The sequence below is a fragment of the Balaenoptera borealis genome (assembly GCF_965194805.1).
Source record: "Balaenoptera borealis genome assembly, chromosome: 16".
Taxonomy (NCBI): domain Eukaryota; kingdom Metazoa; phylum Chordata; class Mammalia; order Artiodactyla; family Balaenopteridae; genus Balaenoptera; species Balaenoptera borealis.
The window spans coordinates 47,012,490-47,031,993 of NC_138872.1; the positions used below are offsets into that span (position 1 = coordinate 47,012,490).

The 19,504-nt window shown below is 46.4% G+C and overlaps 1 protein-coding gene across 1 annotated transcript in view; it reads left to right on the top strand.

The window, feature by feature from the left end:
* The window catches only part of RALGAPA2 (Ral GTPase activating protein catalytic subunit alpha 2), a 278,311-nt gene that overhangs the window by 156,686 nt on the left and 102,121 nt on the right, over nucleotides 1-19,504 (top strand). Inside the window, 8 exon segments of the mRNA XM_082359553.1 lie at nucleotides 960-1,068; nucleotides 5,096-5,206; nucleotides 6,494-6,562; nucleotides 6,963-7,100; nucleotides 7,582-7,765; nucleotides 12,280-13,051; nucleotides 13,890-13,961; nucleotides 18,561-18,684. Of these exon segments, the coding sequence (XP_082215679.1) occupies nucleotides 960-1,068; nucleotides 5,096-5,206; nucleotides 6,494-6,562; nucleotides 6,963-7,100; nucleotides 7,582-7,765; nucleotides 12,280-13,051; nucleotides 13,890-13,961; nucleotides 18,561-18,684 (1,579 nt within the window).

Sequence of the window (19,504 nt, forward strand, 5' to 3'; positions counted from 1 at the left end):
TTTTAATTAACTGGTTCTGAAGCACTTAGTCCATTCTGATCGAAAGAGGTGAGAATCCAGTGAAGTATGGTGGTTTTAAAACCTCAAAATAGCTTGATTTTAATTGCTGAATTATACTGATGGCAAAGGGACGTTCAGTGTGTGTCCGGTTTGACTGGCCCTGGATGTGACCTCCTGCTACAGAGAACAGCATATTACATATTACAGCAAGCATCTGGTTCCAAGTAGTGGTTTGAAGCCCCTTTTTGTTCAGAAAGTGAGCAGGTTGGGGGGCAGGCATTTAAATTTCATATACATGCATTCAGGAAACATTCAGAAGAATGTGACTTTTTGATCATTGCAAAAGATAGGAAGTAGAGTGTATCAGTTCCAAAGAGAATTACCATCCAATCTTGATTTATAATTGAGAAAGGTAATTTTTAAAGGAGTATGCAACTTAAAGAATATTTTGTCTTAACACATTATTTAAAAGAAGTAACAGTGAAACTTATTTTGAAAGTTGTACTCAGGTATTCTTTACGATAAAATATAGGGTTTGTCCTCTGTTTTTGGTAAGTGTTGTGTATTTTTGTAAGGAAAACTATTACAAACTCAATTTCCAACAATCTTGTTAGATTCATGTTTTTGATTCTTCCTCAAAAATATCCTGAAGCAATAAATTGTAATAAAAAAATTAGTTTCAGCAAAAATAAGTGATACATGTGCTGTGACAATTAACAGAAAATATACCATTTATTTCATTAACTATTTAATTACTAACCATTATGAATATTTCTATTTGTCCTGAAAACTGGTCTTTTGAGGGTACCTTATCTTTTTTCTCAAGAAGACATTTTGTTAATGTATCTGTAACTTTTGTACTTCGTAAACAAGGCTTAAAATATTTTGTCATTTGAAAATACCAAGAAAATGCATCTCTTCGTGAGAGTTTTCCTCCTTGTCTCCTTCTTTTTCAAAAGGTGCGTTGCCATTTGCTCCCTTGGGGTCTGGATCTGTGAAGAGCTTGCACAGGGCACGAACCATCCTCAGCTGAGAGAGGCCGTCAACGTGATAGGCGTCACTTTGAAGGTATTGCCAGTTCGTCATGTGTATTTGACATTAAGCTTGTTTCCCAGGTATTCAACCCGTTTTAGTTTGACTTAGCCCCATTTCTATTTCCCCCTACATTACAGAGAAGTTTTGATTCAGAAATCTTTTCTCTCAGAGCCACGTTGAACGTTCTGTGAGGGGTCCTGGCAAAGCCACCGATGGCTGCTTACCCCTGGCGGCTGCAGCCTGGCTTTCCGTAGCCTGAGCTTCGTGGACCAGCCCAGTGGCCCAGTGGGTTCCTCTGGTCGCTGGGCAGCCCCTGGGGCAAGCAGGACGCCTGTCACCTGTGGGTTGGAGTGACAAGAAAGTGGGGTTTCATGCCCTGGCCTCCTCGGCAGGACCAAGAGAGACCGGACAGCTCCTGGGTAACAGCCTGAGTGCTTCACGTCAGTGGGGCCTTGGGCACTTTGAGGATGTCTTTCTTCCTTTGCTTTGTTAGTAAGAGGAGCTGCCATGTGCTGCCTGCTCACCTCATGCTGGGCCAGATTCTTCTTAGTATTTCTGTAAATTTTCAAAAAGTTCTTTAATTTTTCTATAATTATGAGGAGAAACATTAAGGCAGCAGAAGAGAATGTACCTGCCGTGTCGAGCCCTTGCCCTGTCAGGGGCGTCCCAGCGCAGTGCGCGGACTGAGCCATGGAATCCCGCCACCCCTGTGGACGCTGCTGCTTCCCCCATTCTAGAAATGAAAGAGAAGGCGACTAAGGGGAAGCCCAAGGAACTTGCTCCAGCTTGAATTGCTGAGAAATCAGAGGGCCAGGATCAGCCAGATTGGCCTCCCTTTAAACATCATAAATAACAGAGGAGAACTCCTGGACAGAAGTCCTGGTCCCTGGGGCAGCTCCCCCACCTTTCAGTGCCTGTGTCGCTGTGCTGGTTGGAAGGGGGAGCACATCAGTATAAGAGAACCGAGGGCCAGAGAGGAAAGAGCAGCCTCGAGGAACCGAGGGCCAGAGAGGAAAGAGCAGCCGCGAGGAGCACGGGAGACAGTGAGCAGCCACTCTGGGCAGAGGGCCTTAGGGGGCTTGGGGCTCTACCAGGGGGAGGAGGGCGCAGGGGAGCGGAGGAGGAGGAGGAGGAGGAAGGGGAAGAGAAGGGGGGGAAGGGGGGAGGGGGAGGGGAGGAAGGAGGGGGAGAGGGAGCGAGGAGAGGAGGAGGGAGAGGGGGAGGAGAAGGAACGGGGGTGGGGGGAGGAGGGGGGGAAGAGGGGGAGGGGAAGGGGAGGGAGAGAAGGAGGGAGAGGGGAGGAGGGGGAGAAGGGGAGGAGGAGGAGGGAAGAGGAGGGGGAGGAGGAAGCCCGGCCCTACCTGCCCTGTCGGCAGCAGGGGGCACGAGTTCTGCCTGTGGGCTTTGCATGGCTCCGTCTCCGGGCTCTGCTCTGCTGGAACCGTGCCCTCCAGGAGCACTTGGCGAGGTTGACGTAGGTGTCCCCTCGGCCATGGGAAGGGCATGGGCAGCAAAGCTAGGGAAGCGCCCGCCAGGGGGTGTCGATAAAAACCAGCCTCTGGCCACGACAGCGATGGGAACAAAGTGCTGTGCAGCCACTGGGGAAGTCCACTCGGCTACTCGTTTGTTGCGGGTGGGACCTCGTGTGGGCAGCAGGGTGGGGCTCTGCTAAGCCAGAGCCAGACTTACAGACTCCGGCGTCCTCATGGGCGAGTGGCAGCATCGGCTCGGGCTCGGGCCCTGCGTTCCTGCCCTCAGCCCCACTGTCCGCCTTCCCTTGCCCATCTTAGGAGCCATGGTCGACTCTCCCTTCCTCACCACCATGGTCCTGGTCACCAGGTCCTGAACAGCCTTCGATCACTCCCGCCTGCTGCCCGGGGCCACCCCTCCCACAGCTGGCTCCCTCGGCCCCCACCCCACCCCACCCCCACCCCGACCCCCATGGCCCGAGCCTGGACCTGCAGATCTGCCCTCTGTGCTGCTGCCAGAGAGGGACGTCCGTGAGTGGGCCCCTGCCTGCTGCACCAAGCTGCCAGTTCCTTCAGAGCAGGGACTGTGTCACCCTGTACATCTTGTCCTCTGTGCTGCTAATTCAGTGCCGGCACATTGTTGGTACCCCGTGGGCATGTGCTGGTGAGCAAGTGGGTGATACGTTTCATCTCCACGTCCCGCAGCCCTCCACGTGTCAGGCATACCACCGCCCTCACAGCCCTTCATAGCGACTCTTCTTGACTCTTCTTGCCTTGGTGCCTGCACCCTGGGCCCTGGGCCCGCTGCCTGGAAGGAAACTGGCCCCTGCCCGACCTTGCGTTCTTCCCGGCTCAGCGCAGCTCTCCCCCTCCCTTCCCCCCTGCCCCAGCCCCAGTGGCTTCTCTCTGCCATCTGCCCCCACCTCTCATGCCTCACCCCTCTCTGCCCTCTTGTCTGCCATGTCCCTCATTTCACCATTGTCACCTTGTCTGTCTCCGGCCATGATGCAAGAGCCATGCCAACCTTATGTTTCTACCATGTGACCCGACCAGCGGGACGCAGCAGAAACGCCCCCAGTGCCCACTTTTACTCTTCCTCTCCCTCCACATTCTGACGTCCCCTCAGACCTCCTTGGGGCTGTGCTCGGCATTAGGAATACGACAGAGAATAAGATGTAAGAAGATAAACACACAAAAGAACAAGCAAACAAACACAGAGGATCAGCTCTGATAGCCCTTAATGCTATCCAGAAATTACAGCAGGGGAGGAGGATGGAATGGAAGAGCTGGAGGGGGTGGGCTCCACGCCTTTGGACAGGCTTGGTGGCCTCATGGGGGAGATGACATCTTGAGCCGTGATCTGAAAAATGTGGCAGCACCTGCCGAGTGCAGACCTGGGGAATGAGTGTCCCGAGCAGAGCAAGGAGCAGGTGCAAAGGCCTTGGGGCAGAAATAAGAGTGTTTGAGGAATGGACAGAGGCCATGAGGGTCAGGGGGCGGGAGATCTGGGTGGCCGGAGGAGGCTGTGCAGAGCCCCTTGGGGCAGATGCTCTCACCCCAGGTTTCCTTGTGCCTGTCAAGAGGGGAGCAGCCAGTAACTGTTCTGTAGAAGTAAAACTGACCACCTTTCCCTTCTCATACTGTGATTTGTCACTGACGTGCTAAATGTTGACTTCTCTCTGTTGCTTTTGTGTCCCTCTGGTCAGTTGGCATCTGCTTCCTGCAACCTGGAGCTCCTGGGGTGGAAATAGCTGAGACGCAAGTCCAGAGGTCTCCCTAGACAGGGACACAGATTTGGTGACAAAACGTTCTGCCCTAGATGATGGAGTGTGGATGGCAGTGTGGCCCAGGGTCTGGCCAGGGAGGGAGGACCGGGAGTCCTCATCCCTCCCACACACCCCCAGCCCACAGTCCCTGTGAGAACTGCCCCGTTGCTGTGCCATCTCCCAAGAAACAGGGGCACCTAGAGGATCCTGAACCCACGCCAGACGCAGAAAACAGACTCAATAATTGAATATCCCATAACTTTGAATTATGTTTTCCTAGCTCCACATTTTTTATATTTCTTAGAATGTTATATGTGCAGGTTAAGTTTAGTTTCATCAGATAGAAAGGCTTCCGATCAATCCTTGTTTCTCCAAGTGTAAAATGAAGATAACGTCTGCCTTATGGAGCTGTTAATGAAGAGTTACCAAGGCGAAAATGAGTACAATTCTTGTAAAAGGTTCAGTACACAGGGGATACTCAATAATGTACTACATTTCAGTTTCCTCCAGTCGGCAAAACTATCATTTGTGTGATCTGAATGAGGCATTTGAATTTATGGTTTTAATTTCCAAATGATTAAATGACAACTACTTGTTTCTATAGAATGTTATGTAAATTAGTACAGCTAGTCTAGACAGAAGGCAGTTACAGGATGGTGACCGCGTGCAAACTGGTGATAAGATACATTTTTCATATATTTAATGCAGAACAGGGACATGGATCCCCAAATGGAGCTGGAAAGAAATCGTTGTTGTGTTCTTCTTTAGGAATACTGCACACGTGAAGTGAGGTTATTTCATTTGGGGTTTTGTTTCCTTTTCTAGTTTCCTAACAAAATCGTGGCCCAGGTAGCTTGTGATGTGCTTCAGTTGCTGGCTTCCTACTGGGAAAAGCTTCAGATGTTTGAAACCTCTCTGCCTCGGAAAATTGCAGAAGTAAGTCTTTTTCCCATAATGCTCAAACATCAGCGTTTCCCTTTTATTACATTGGATATTTAATTAATTCTAGATACTCAAATAATGGTTGGAGAACCAACCATTAAACTGCCGTGTGAGTCACCCATTTTCGGAGTAAATTGCGCTGGTTCTTCTCAGCTGCGATTTCAGGCACCACGTAAGAAGCCATCAGTGTTCCAGCGCAGCCTTACACTTGGGGAGTTTGAAAGGCAAACACGACCACAACAAAGAGACCTTTTGTCGATTGGGCTTCATTCATCCAGAGTAATTTGGATGGTGCCAACAAGGAGTCGGCAGCTGGTTGTGATGCCCTGTGTGTGTGGGCGGGGGTGGGGTATGGGGGCCTCTCCCAGACCGAAGGCCCGGACCGAGCTTTGTGCCATAGCGTGATCACCCGGCTGTAATGAGATTACGACTGTAATACCCTCCGTGGGGTCACTGGTGGAGGACGGGGGCAAGAGGAACAGGAAGAACCTTCTCCACGAAAACACCCTGGACGTCAGTGGCATGTGAGGGTGCCGGCTTGCACAGGGCCAGGTACCCTCGCCCTGTAGGTGTGGTTGGTGAGGCTCGGCTGTTCCTGCCAGGTTTTGTAGCTGCCCTTCTTTAAACATGCCCTGTTCTGTACACACCCAGTGCAGAGGAAGGGATATGATTTATTTTCTCTCGGCCCTAGACAAATTTCACCCATGAGGTCGCTTTGTTCTCTCAGAGATACAGCAGAAATCACAAGCGATTTTCAACCTCAAGGGACCTAGAGTGAAACAGAACTTTGGACGATAGGCATATAAGCTGCTGCAAAATGTAAAGTTGGGTTTTAGGGCAACCGTATAATTTATCACCTAAACAGGAATACCTTTGAGAATGAAAGTGGTGCTGTTAGCCTGCAGCCACAGGTGTGGGGAGACCTGGGGTAATTTATAAGAAAAGTAAATGGGAGCATCTTCATAATTACTTTTGCAAGTATTTGTTGCTTTCCTTGTGAGAGGTGTGGAGACGGATAATGGAGATTGTGACTGCAGAGAGAAATAACTCCTTCCTCTGGGCCCCCGATTCCACTGCCAGCAGAGTGGAAACAGGCGTGGCCATCGCCTTCTGGTTTTCAGGTCACACAAATCTCTGAGGTGACTCTTCGCTTGGTGTCACCTTCCTCTGGGAGTTGGCACCAGGCTGGCTTTAGTGGCAAGGCCATCCTGGGCCCCCTTTCACACGGCTTCCAGAACCGTTACTGGGGTATGTTTGATTGGGAATTTGTCTTCTCTGCAGATCCTCGTGGCCACAATTGCTTTTCTTTTACCAAGTGCAGAGTACTCCTCAGTGGAGACAGATAAGAAGGTAAGTGGCACATCAGCTAAGTCCTCCCTAGAGTTTGTTCTTCTTTTTTTTAGAGAATGGCACTTTTTTTTTTTTTAGAATTTTATTTATTTTTTTATACAGCAGGTTCTCACTAGTTATCCATTTTATACATATTAGTGTATATATGTCAATCCCAATCTCTAGAGTTTGTTTTTTAAAAATGTAATAAGACAGATGGCAAATACTATCACGTGCAGGGCTATCCTTTATAACATCCCCTGTCAGGACTGGCCCTAACAGCCTCTCTGCAAAACTCCTCTTTCATTCCTGTGTCCCTGGGTAATGGCTGCGATGCCGGGGAGGTTCTGCTGTTTGCTGTTGCTTGCGGCGGAGTCCGCGAGGCTGCAGCCTGAGGCTCTGGGTCTGCTTCGTCTTCCAGTTCCTCGTGTCCCTGCTGCTCTGCCTCCTGGACTGGTGCATGGCGCTGCCGGCGGGCGCGCTCCTCCACCCCGTGTCCACGGCGGCCCTGGACGAGCAGCCCGCGGCCCGGGCCCCCTTGCTGGATTACATCTACAGGGTGAGTCTCCCCCGGGCCCCGGGGCACTGAGCGTGGACTGCAGCATCAGAGAGTCACCAAAACAGGTTTTAGGCATTCACGTACTTACCTGTGCCCTGTTGACAAGGATTTATGGGGGTTCAACATTTTAAAAGAAATGAATGACTTAAGGAGTGACAGCAGAACAGTTACGATTATAGAGAAGCAGTGATTACCCAGTTCACGACGTGCGCATTTTCTCCGACTGTTATCGTCAAACAACTGCAGTTTGGTCAGAATCCCCCAGTGTTCATGGGACGTGGTCTGTATCTGCTTCATTATGAAAAGAACTGTTTCTGTTGTAGGAATATCCACAGCCTTAGTTGGACAAGATCTGTTTATCAAAGGAAGAAAAAGTATAATGGTCCCAGTTATCTCCTAAGTGCTGTTGCAGTTTGACAGGTCGTCAGGGGGCAGGAGGTTGGGGGCATCCCTGGTACACAATCCCTTCCATGCTTCACAGGTTCTGCACTGCTGTGTTTGCGGCTCAAGCACGTACACCCAGCAGAGCCGCTACACCCTGACCCTGGCTGACCTGTCATCCGCGGATTACGACCCCTTCCTCCCACTGGCAAACGTGAAGAATTCTGAGCCGGTCCAATTTCATTCATCAGCAGAACTGGGCAACCTGCTTACTGTCGAAGAGGGTAAGATTCTTCAGAATAGTCATTCCAGTTGGCAGGAAAAGGAAAGATGGTAGCCATTTGTTACTACTCGCTGTGTTACTTTTTAAGAATCCGGTGGTTGAAATCCAGGTTTCTAGAGTGCTCTGTGACAGCAAGTCCTTCCTTCCTCGTTTCCTCTCTTTTTCTGTTCTCCTCCCGTTTCTTTTCCCATCTTAGTTGAATTTTGTATTATCGAGGACCCACGGGACCCACAAACGCACAAACACAGTCCATTTTCTGTCCCCAAGGAGCTTTTCATCTCATGGTGGCAGGGGTAGGGGGGCGACAGGATTCAGGCAGAAGGACTCGTGTGTGGCCCGGTAGCACCATAGGGGCTTCCCACGGAGAAGGACCTAAGCCAGACTTGGAAGGACGGGCTGACTTTGCGAGGAGCTGGTAGAGCGTCGGGACCAGGCGGGCATCACAAAGGGATGGTGTGAGGCCACTCTGCTCCCAGCGGAGGCCCCATCGTAGACATGTGGGTGTGTCAGGACCTCGGGGCTGTGCTTACCCCGCTAACCACCTTCTCCCCAAATGACAAGAGCCCATCTCTAGGCCTTGGAATATGAGTCAGCATGTGGGTGTGTCATCTGTATGTGTGATATATGCCATCTATATGCATAGACTCACATACACACACACACTAAAACTAGTGAACTCTGAAGACGGATGAATTCTTTCGGTGACAAATGTGATACTGTACTATTGTTACTCAGGATGTTACCATTCGGGTGAAGGATATCTGGGCTCTCTCTGTATTGTTTCTTACAAGTGCGTGTGAATCTTCAATTGTCTCAGAAATTAAAAGTTAAAAAAAAAATGTGGGTATAGAGTGTTAGATCATCCATGAAAATGTTATGGACTTTGCAAGTTAAAAACCTAGGCCTAAGAACAGAACCTTGCGGGTAAAACTTCCTTAAAGAAAAAGGAGCGAGGGCATGTCACCAGGAAAACAAAGTCAGGGAAATGGACAAAGAACCAAGAGGTGTCATTTCTAGGAGGTCAAGGGAAGAAAGCAGACAAGGAGCTGAAGGTCAGCAGGGTCACAGGCTTCCAGAAGCTCGGGGAGGGTGAGACCAGAACAGCAGCTGTTTTATTTCCCAACCAAGTGTTTGGTGGTGGGTTTTGCTGAATACTTTGCACAGAGTGGTTGGTCTGCAGCCAGACAGCATGAGCAGGTGACCTGGGGTGTGACTGTTCGGAGCCCCAAGACAGTCCCCCGTGGGGCCTCCTGGGAAGGGAGGAAGGACACAGCAGCATTAGCCAGTGAGGGTTCAGGTCCAGGGCTGTGCTTGCAAGATAGCAGAGTCCGGAGTGTGCTTCTGGCTGGGAGCGGGGGACAGGAGTGGGGCGCCAGTCGGGAGCGAGGCCTCATTTTAGCTCCTTTTATAGATGAGCAGACCAAGGCAAAGGGATTTTCCCAAGGGTGTACAGGTCAGAAGTAACAGAGATGGAATATGGATTTAAGGTTTATCCACAGGGTCCTGGAACAGCGAATTCTTCACTCGGGGTTTTGCGTAGTGGAGACGGAAGACTGATCGGGGCTGTGTTGCCGGCTGGCAGCACGAGGCGCCTCGTCACATTGTGTCGCCCTTTTGCCCTCCATTTGCTTCGTCATTTGTGGGTCTCCTTCTGGCGTCCCTTGTTCTTTCCAGTTGCAATCTTTTCTTGACATTTTTTTCCCACAGTTGTAAATTCAAAACATTTTTGTTTTCAGTAAAATGACCTTTGATCTATTTCTTTTTGCTGTTTCCTACCTTGTAGTCCAAATATAGGTTCACTGCTGATTATGACTCTTCACAGAAAAATGGCAGAAGATTAATAGGGTAATGAAAAAGGATAAACCTAAAAATGCACATTTAAATTTTTGTACCACTTTCTTTCAATGTCCAACACTCTTTGACTTGACCATTCATTCTCCAGAAAACCTCAGGACCTTATGCAAACTTGTCCTAACACAGCTCTGTGTTACTCAAAATGAGGTTTAAACTTCTATGGCAAAGGAGTTTTAAAATTCTCTAACATTTTTACTAAGTAACAAAACAAAGAAGCTTAAAAACATACTAGCACCCACAGACTCTCTTGCCAAATAAGTACATCCTTGTTAAGAATGAAGAGGAAAAATAAAGATAGGTATTTTAGGTTAAACAAAACGTGCTCATATTTGAGGGGTTTTTTTTCATTCAGTGTCATTAATTCATCATTTATAACCACACTGTTTCTACTCAGATAATGTTTCTGATAAGCAATGTTATATTTTTATCTATTATTTTCAGATGATTCTTTCATAGACCATTTCCCACATTTGATGTAATTACTACTTTCAAATAGATTTACAAGCGGGAGAGACCCAACCACCTACAGCTGAGGCGGCTGCTGGCCCAGCTTGGGGAGGAACCATCAATGGCATGACACTTGCTCACTTTTCCCATCATTAATACCTAAGTGCTTAAAAAGAAGGGAAGGGAGGAGCTTTAAAAAAATGAAAGTTAAGGGACAACCTAACACTAATGCTTTTATATTTCATCTCTAAATTTAGAAAAATAAAATAAATATTCGGAATATATTTTTGCATACTTTTTGGAAGTCACGAGCTTGTTTTTTCATAGATGAAGTCTAGACTTCCTCTTTATTTTTCAGGGCAGCCCCGGGCAGTTGACGCAGCTGAAGTCTGCCAGGGAAGAACAGTTCTTATTTCACAAATACTCCCTTTCCTTACTTTTCAGTACCAAAGATATTTGGGGTTTTTATTGGGTGTGTCATGGTTTATGACTTGATTAATGTGACTCCAGGTTAATTCCCCATTTTAGAATTCAAGCACCTTCATTAAAATACAAATTTGTATTTACCGCAAATTGAAAACACAACCTGTGTAAGTAAAAGTAGAGGAAAGTTGCTTTTCCACTTGTTGTTTTCTGCCATGGCCTTTATCCCGTTGGACCTTTCTTGTTAGTTTCGTAGCCTGTGCTACCGTGTCATCACCATGCGGTGTCTTACATTATGGACTCCTGAGCCCCCAGCTGGCTGCACCTTTGTTGTTGGAGCATTAACATTTCTGATGGAGCGTGTATTCATATGGGATGATAAGCATGAATAAAAAGCATCTGTAACTTTTGAAAAAGTTAATATGGACACAAAAGCAAAGGCATTCATAACTGTGATTTCGAGGGAATGAGTTGAGGTGTTTAAATTTCTCAGCTGTATGGAAATCATGCACACTTCAGAGGGTCGGGAAGAAGCATTTCATTTCAGAGACAGATGTAGATGACCTCCTCTGCTTCTAAAAAGTTAGGATTTTTAAATGAAGTTTTATTTTGCATTGTTGAATACACGTGATTTCCTGTTCCTCAAAAAGAAAAAATTAAGAAGAAATCCAAGAAAAGTGAGGACAGTATGGTTCTCACTCATCACACAGAATTTCCTAGATTCTAGGACTTGATTGTTTCTAGGATTTTTACATCATAAAATTGATGTTGTATAAATAAGTCAATTAGATTTCTGCTGTCTGAGAGGGAGGATGGTTAGCATGAGAAAGCATATTTATAGTTATTGGTGTTTTAATTAATATTTGATTTTTCATGCTGTGAATTTAGAAATCAAGTATTTCCTAAACCTTTAAGCCCAAATTAGAAATCTTAGTTTATTTAAATATCTAGTGATTGTTTTTATTAAAAGGTTTTATTTTGACCTCTTCTTAGATTAATGCACAGTTCCCTTGTAAATTTGGTGGATTAAGATTTCCCTAACTGCTCTCAGGCTTAAGTAATCGTTTCAGTCCCAACTTATGGATTTCATCTGCTTCTCCCTCATATCGCAAACATTTCACACAGCCCCCTTTCACATGCTATTGTCAAAGTCCTTCTATACATCTGAAGTCTTAAAAATTTTATAAATTAGTTGCTCCTGGGCATTTAATCATCAACTACAAATTCAGTGAAAGCCTTCTAAGTAATTCCATGAATTATTAATATATCAGATTCTGTTAAATATTTAAAATGACCTCACAGCAAAACATAAATAGCCACAATAATCCTAAAGCAAATTGCTTCAAATATATTTCAGCAGTCCCAGGCTTAATTCATCCCTTATGAATGTCTCCCGTCACCCACTGAGGGGAGCGAGGCCACCTCCCCAGCCCCCAGCCCTCCGTGCTGCCGTCCTGTCCAATGGCAGATGTCCCCCTCCTGGAGCTCCTAGAACTGTCACCCCTTCAGGACCGAGATCTGTCTCTGGTTTATATCTGTATCTACACGTTTTTAAATGTCCCTTTCCGAATGAGGTCTTCACGTAAGTTGGTTCTTTCAGCCATCTATCTAACTTGTGCTTTTAAATTCAAGTAGAATGAATGTCAAAAAAAGAACACGGGTGGAAAAAATCCCCAGACTAAAAAAAAAAAAAAAAATCCACTGTGCTAGGGATGGATTGCAATCTGGTGGTGGTCCGTTTTCACTTTCTTTCTCCGCTGTCTCTTGGTGTCCCCATCCTGCTGTCGGCAGAGAGGAGGCGGAGGAGCATGGAGCTGATCCCGCTGACTGCGCGCATGGTGATGGCGCACCTGGTGAACCACCTGGGGCACTTCCCCCTGCGCGGGGGCCCCGCCGTGCTGCACAGCTTGGTCAGCGAGCACCACGACAACACACACGCCGACGCTGCCGAGCTCTCCCCCGACGTGTTCAGGAGCCCGAACCTGCAGCTGTTTGTGTTCAATGATAGCACCCTCATCTCCTACCTGCAGACACCCGCGGCGGGTCCTCCCGGCGGGTCGCCAGCGGGCGCCCCCTCGGATGTGAGAGTGATCGTGCGGGACATCTCGGGAAAGTACTCCTGGGACGGGAAGGTGCTCTATGGACCTCTGGAAGGCTGCTTAGCCCCACAGGGCAGAAGTCCCTCGTTCCTGATCTCGGGCTGGCATCACCAATCGCCTGGACCTCAGGGGGATCGTTCTCAGACTGAGCAGGGGGAGGATGTCCTCAACAAATTACTTGAAAACATTGGCCACACGAGTCCCGAATGCCTTTTACCGTCACAGCTCCATCTCAACGAGCCTTCCCCACCCCCGTGTGGAATGAACCGTGCCCAAGAGAAGGAAATCACCGAGATCCTCCTGCGCCAGAGCACACAGGAAGATGAGTATGTCCAGAGGTGCGACTTGGACGCGGCCATGAAGGTTGCCAGCCAGGAGCCGCCATCACCGGTGGAGCCCCGGGGAGCCTTTTACTTCTGCAGGTTGCTGCTCGATGACTTGGGAATGAATTCTTGGGACAGAAGGTAACGATCCACTCTAGACCTTCAACTGTCTTATTATTTTTGTGTGACAGTTCTTATCCGTTTCGGGTTTGGGAAGCAGAACAGAAGTGGAGATTTTTCTCTATTTCAGCATTTATTGCTTATTTTCTGCTGCTAAATTAAAGCTAGAAGTGAAATTAATTGGACTGTGCTGATGCACAGATTGAATTCCAAACAACTGTTGTGTATTTTAAAGGGTATCGAGCATTTATTCTGTGTGTGTGTTTTAATTAATGCTCTGTCCATTGTTGCTTCTGCCTTCATTGAAGATGCCAAGGGACTACAGAGATGAATAAGCCACAGTCTCTCCTTAGCTCTGGTGAGGGAAGAAGTCTTAATATTGAGTTGGCCAAAAAGTTTGTTTGGGTTTTTCTGTACCGTAGTACCCGATACAACTCTGATGAAAGACAGTGTGACTCTGGACCTCTAGAAGAACCGCCAGGCCATCCAGAAGTAGGGGGCAGTGGAGCAGAGTCTGCGGAAGGGGTGGGTTTGAGCTGCAGAGATGGGGAAGAGTCTCATGGCAGAGCTGACAGTGGAAACAGAGATACAGGCACGCACACAAGTCACGCACTCATGGACCACAGCCACCCGGTGTCCCTGAACAGTAACCGGATGCAGTGGAATCGTGATGCCTTCGAATATCTTAAGAATGAAGTTCATTCTATAGGCTTCGGCCACAAATCTTTGGTGAATGATGTGGTTGTGGGTGGGTAGACGGATGGATGGATGAATAGGTAGGTTTGTTCGTTGACTGATTGCAAAGGGCAAAATTGATCTGTGATCACACGACTTTTCTTCCATTCCTTTTCCTTTATAGGAAGAATTTCCATCTGTTGAAGAAAAATTCAAAATTATTGAGAGAGCTAAAAAATCTGGACTCCCGACAATGGTATGTGAAAGTATATCAAACCACCTTATTCCTGTGTGTCTTTGTGTCGGGGGGGGGGGATGCTGGGTATGGCTGCAGAAGTGATACCCCTGCAGAGACCTGGCAGCTGGTGACATTTGCACAGGCCATACCTTTGGTAGTTTTACTCTGAGCAGTAAACTTACATGTTTGCTACACAAGGAAGAGGTCCCCTAACCTCTGCCTTGATTGAGAACCTTTCAGCCAGCGGACACTGGTTCTCATTTCATCTCTGTAGCCCCTCTTGTCCCGCCAAGGAGCAGAGGCCGGCCCAGGTCCCACAGCCGCCCATGTTCACGGGCCTCATGGTTTGGAGCCTCTGAGTCTGACTCCGTGGGCCGGCGTGCAGTGGTCTCTGCTCTGGGGGGTAGGCAAGGTTAAGACCCTGGTGCTGTAATCAGGCGCTCTCTAGCCCTAAACCTCGTTCTCCAAAGCAGGTCGGATCTCAGATCTACCTCTTTTCTGTACAATCTTAGAAGCAGTTCTAAAGATGAGCTCTGACCGGTGTTTGATCTGGGGAAATGTGTGCTTCCGAAAACATCTCAGTCCGGAGCTGTTGTTGTACCGGGTACATAACGGGTGCTTGGAAGAAATGAATACACTGCTGCCTTAATCTTGAGTTTTTAAAAACTCATTTTAAAAAAAAGTAGCTTTCTGTTTCTCTTGTATTCCCTTTAGGAGCATCATTAGGCATCTCATTAGAGAAGAAAACCTGAAGCCGTTATTCCTCACAATGTCCTTCCCCACATTCAGTTTCCTAATAGTTGTTGTACTGCTTTTTCTCCAGAGGAAGAGACCGAGTTCTCTGTGGAACTTTGGGGGGGGTGGATTTTTGCTGAAGGGCTCAGGGATTCACTGCCCCTTCCCTCTTGTCCTCCAGTAGGAAACAAGCGGTCACTTGGGTTCCAAACTCAGCTTTTCAAACGTATGCTGAATTATTTCATGCTCCTTCATATTAAGTGAAGACATTGGTATCTTGTGATTGTGGCCAATTTGTTGAGTGTTAATGCACTTTAGTTGCATGAGGTACAATCGAAGTAGCTCCCTGGCGGGGCTGTTGCAGTATAATACGGCTTTGGAGAGCTGATTGGCAAGTCCTCTCCCCCCCAATTAACCTTCACCTAAAACCCCAACTCCTGGATTTAGTGTCTTCTCAACATCTGAAAAGGTATCCACTTACTTTATGGTAAAGGGTGTTCTCAAGGTTCTTTTTAGAAAAAAAAAAACAAAACCAGAAATAAATTGAGGGCTCTTTAGCTCTGAGATCCCGTGTACCAGTCAGTTAGCAGGTAAGAACGTAACCTCGGCCCTCAACTTCCAGTCAGGATGTTTCTATTTATTTCTGGCATCAATTTATTTCCCTGCTGTCAAGGCAGAGTTTCTGCTTAGCATGTTCTTAGGAAAAGGAGAGACCACCTCACAGCTACGATTTGTATACTGTGAAGTTAGCAAAGCTGTAAATAGTGTGATGAATGTACATACAAATTAAAGGAGGCTCCCCTTTTCAATATTAACACCTCTCGCCACCGCACGGTAAAGTGAAAGTTACAGTCGTGTTTCTTTGTTTGGCTTTTTAATGTGACAGCACAAGGAATCTGAGCGATTCTGGTCTATTCCTAATAAGAAAGAAAACTGCGTTCTAATGAGGAAGAGGAAACGGTTGCTTTTCTGTACGTGTGCTCCCGAATTACCTGCTCCTTCGAGCCCTGGTCCTGCAGCTCGTGGATATGCAGTGCTGTAGATGTTGCTAATTGTCATTTCAAAAGCCTGGCTCTAATAAGGCCAGACACAGCGTCTGCATCCTCCCAGGCTCTCTGCGGTGCTAACATTTTGGAGGCTGTGAAATTTGATGAGTGTTTACAGCGAAAGGTCACCTTTGCTCACACCTCCATCAGTCACACAGTCACCGGGCCGAGCTCTCTCTGTTCCACATTGAGTTGATGAGGACCTGTAAGCAGCTACAACGTAAAAAGCTTGGACTTTAAGGAGAACAAACAAAATCATTTCAGATAAACCTGAGATTGTTTTATGTATGTAAAGTGTATAGAATAGAGAAAAATTAAATGCTGAGGACTTTTAAATATATAGACAGAGCTGCGGAAAGGAACTGAGTGACTATCCTTTTCTCTCCATTTGTTGAAAGAGACTGTCTTTTAGTTCGTAGGTTATGACCTCTCTTACCATCCAAGCCCCCAAATGATTACAGCTCTTAGAATAAGCTAGTCAGAGTCGAGACTGCTGGCCAGCCCTGCCTGCAGTCTGGAAGGAAATGATGTCACAGTTTCGGGCTCCATGTGCCTGAGGACAAGCTTTCCGACAGGCTGAGAGCACAAGGTCTCTGCTAGAGCACCACCCGCTAGCATCCATCACCCCCCACATCTGTTCCCCTGAGAGCAGCACCCCACCAGCGTGTCTGTCAGGGCCTTCAGGACACCCACCTTCCCCACTGGCAGCAGGAAAATACACTTCAAAAGCCTTAAAAGTGGGCAATGACCGAGGCTCCACGTCCATGAATTTATTTTAAGGACATACCAAAGATAATGTGAAAACGTCTTTCAAATGGAAGCAACCTAAATGTCCAATAGCAAGGACTGAGGATGTGGAATATTAATATAATGGAGTGTTACACAACCATTATTAGTAACTTTGTTAGACAAGCACACGGTATAGAAATGTTCACACTCCAACACGGTTTAAATGGTGACTTTTCGGTTATGTATATTTTACACAATTAAAAAAAGTGTTCACAGATATTTTAAGTGAAAAAATCAGTGGCAGAACACAAGATAGTAGCATCTCATTTTGTATGCAAAAATGCATCCTGAAGTAGTAACAGTTGTGATTTCAACATAGAAGCAAAGAACATTAGTGGGTTTTTTTAATTCTTCTTTTTCCTTTCTATATTTTCTAATTTTTCCTCTAAGTATGGTAATTTCATGTAAACTATGGGGGGACACGAATAAGCTATCTAGACAAATAAAAGGAGTGTACTCTCCTCCTAGATTTATTTTTATGACTTTCCAGCTGAGTTTCAATTCATTCTGCTAATTAAGTAGAAAAATAATATTCCTGCAGAAGGAGATATTGGAGAATATGTTAAAATACAGAGCCCAGATTCCACCACTATTGATGTCTAATCGGATTATAATGTTGAGGTATTGAACGATAAGGCAACAGAAACAGTTCTATGTTGTTTAAGTGCTCAGTAGTTTTTCCTATGAGATTTTTTTCAAAGTGTATGGTAGAAATCAGGAGAAGAGTGGAACTGCTCTGGAAATGATAATCTAAAATTTTGGAGTCAAGGTCTTGGGTGATAGAGCTGAGGAATGGTTTTTGATTAAAGCTCTGGTCCAATAAGAGTGGTGTCTTTGCCTCTGAACTGTCTCCAGATCACTTGGTGTAGGTCTAGTGACTTTGACACTTTACTCCAGGGTATAGTTTATAGAAATGGTTATTGACATGTTCAAATATATCATCGTATCTCTGGTCAATTCAACAGAGTTTTAACTGAGCAACTTCTATGCACCAAGGACCATGCTAGATGCACAGAAGGTTAAGAAGCAGGGCTGCTTTCCTCAAAGTGGTGTCACATTTACCTGATTTAACAGCAAAGTGCCCCATATCCATTATGGAGGAAGTGGACGAACAGTTTATACGTCCAAAGAAGTTTCCTTGCACAGCTGTCCACCCCGCGGGTGCCGCCCCTCACAAAGAAAGTACCTAAGTGTGTTCTCCTTTGAAGAAGTAGTTTCCATTTCTCACAAAGTCTCGGCCAATTTTACAGTTCCAATCAGGGAGCTCCCCGGTTTCCTTATCTCAAAGTATGGGAAGTGGCTTCCCTGGTGATGCAGTGGTTGAGAATCTGCCTGCTAATGCAGGGGACACGGGTTCGAGCCCTGGTCTAGGAAGATCCCACATGCCGTGGAGTGACTAAGCCTGTGGGCCACAACTACTGAACCTGCGCGTCTGGAGCCTGTGCTCCGCAACAAGAGAGGCCGCGATAGTGAGAGGCCCGCGCACCGCGATGAAGAGTGGCCCCCGCTTGCCGCAACTAGAGAAAGCCCTCGCACAGAAACGAAGACCCAACACAACCATAAATAAATAAACCAATAAATTTTAAAAAAAAAAAGTATGGGAAGTGAAATATGTGTGGTCACAAGGATCTGTTCACAACTGATATCTATCTGAAATGCTTTCAAAGGTATTTTTTTACCGAAGTTGGAGAGAATTTGTCAAGCCATGTGCTCTTACATGCTGTTTGTGCATCATACCTCTGAGAGAGTGGTCTCAGGAGCCCAGACTTCCCTGTCTTAGCTCCCGGTGTCCTGCTTGCTACGAGTGCTTTTCTGTCACTTTCTGTGCCTCCTTTCCACCGTGTCCACGAAGAGGTGATGATAAGACCTGTCTCATTAGGGCGTCTGCAAGGGTAGATGAGACGTGTGTTGAGCTTTCTTGGAACAGTGCCTGACCCCTTGTAAGTTCTCAGCAAGTGTAAGCTGTATAGTAGAAGCATAGGTGGCAGCAGTAAAACAAAATTTTGTATGTAAGTATTCTAACTCCTTTAAATCTAAAAATTTACAGCCGTGAAACGCACAAAATCGCAGTGTTTTACGTTGCTGATGGCCAAGAAGACAAGTGCTCCATCCTTTCCAATGAAAGAGGAAGCCGAGCGTACGAAGACTTTGTTGCCGGACTGGGATGGGAGGTAATTCATTTCATTCAGGAGGCGTTTATCGATCAGCGCTATTTAAGGATGTATGTAAACTAGTCATTGATGGTCTAAATTTTTACGTATGTTTTTACATTCAAATATAGCATGGGTAGAGTTCTGGAGTTGAAGAATATATCGAATTTGGCATCTTCTATCAGTTATTTTTGTACTTTATACACAAACTTTTGTTTCCCCTTAACTTTCTTCTTAATATGATTTCATTTGCTTTTCATCAGAACTGAATAGTCAGATCAGCTCTCCCAGCCATAGACAGTGTGTAGTAAGAGAGGACAGTGGGCAGGGAAGCAATGGCTTTGGTCCCTACATGGAGGTTGGAAAAGAAATCAATGACTTATAGGTGAAAAATGAAGAGTTTGATGAAGTAAAAAGTTGACTTGACGGTAGCCATGATGGTTTAGCTCTCAACCTGTTTCCCTAAGGTAGATCCCAGGATGGTTGATATTTTAAAATTTTGTTTTTTCTTTACTAAATCATACTCTGACCAAAAGACATCTCTACATTTATACACATGCACACATACACACACATATATCTGTCTCCAGAACATATTCCCAGAATCTAAAAGAATTCAGAGTAGTTAAAATGGAAATCAGCATATCTAAAATAATTTTCTTACTTTTTATTACTTTTGTTTTGGTTTCTTGGTTATCTGTGCTGTGGGAAACTCTCTGGGTGCCTAAGCGAGACTTACCTCTGAGAGCTGAGTGTTAGCGAAGGGACCGATGTGGAGGTGGGGACAGGGTAAGGGTACATCAAGGTCAAGACCATATACTTTCTGAAATGTCAAGTCGGT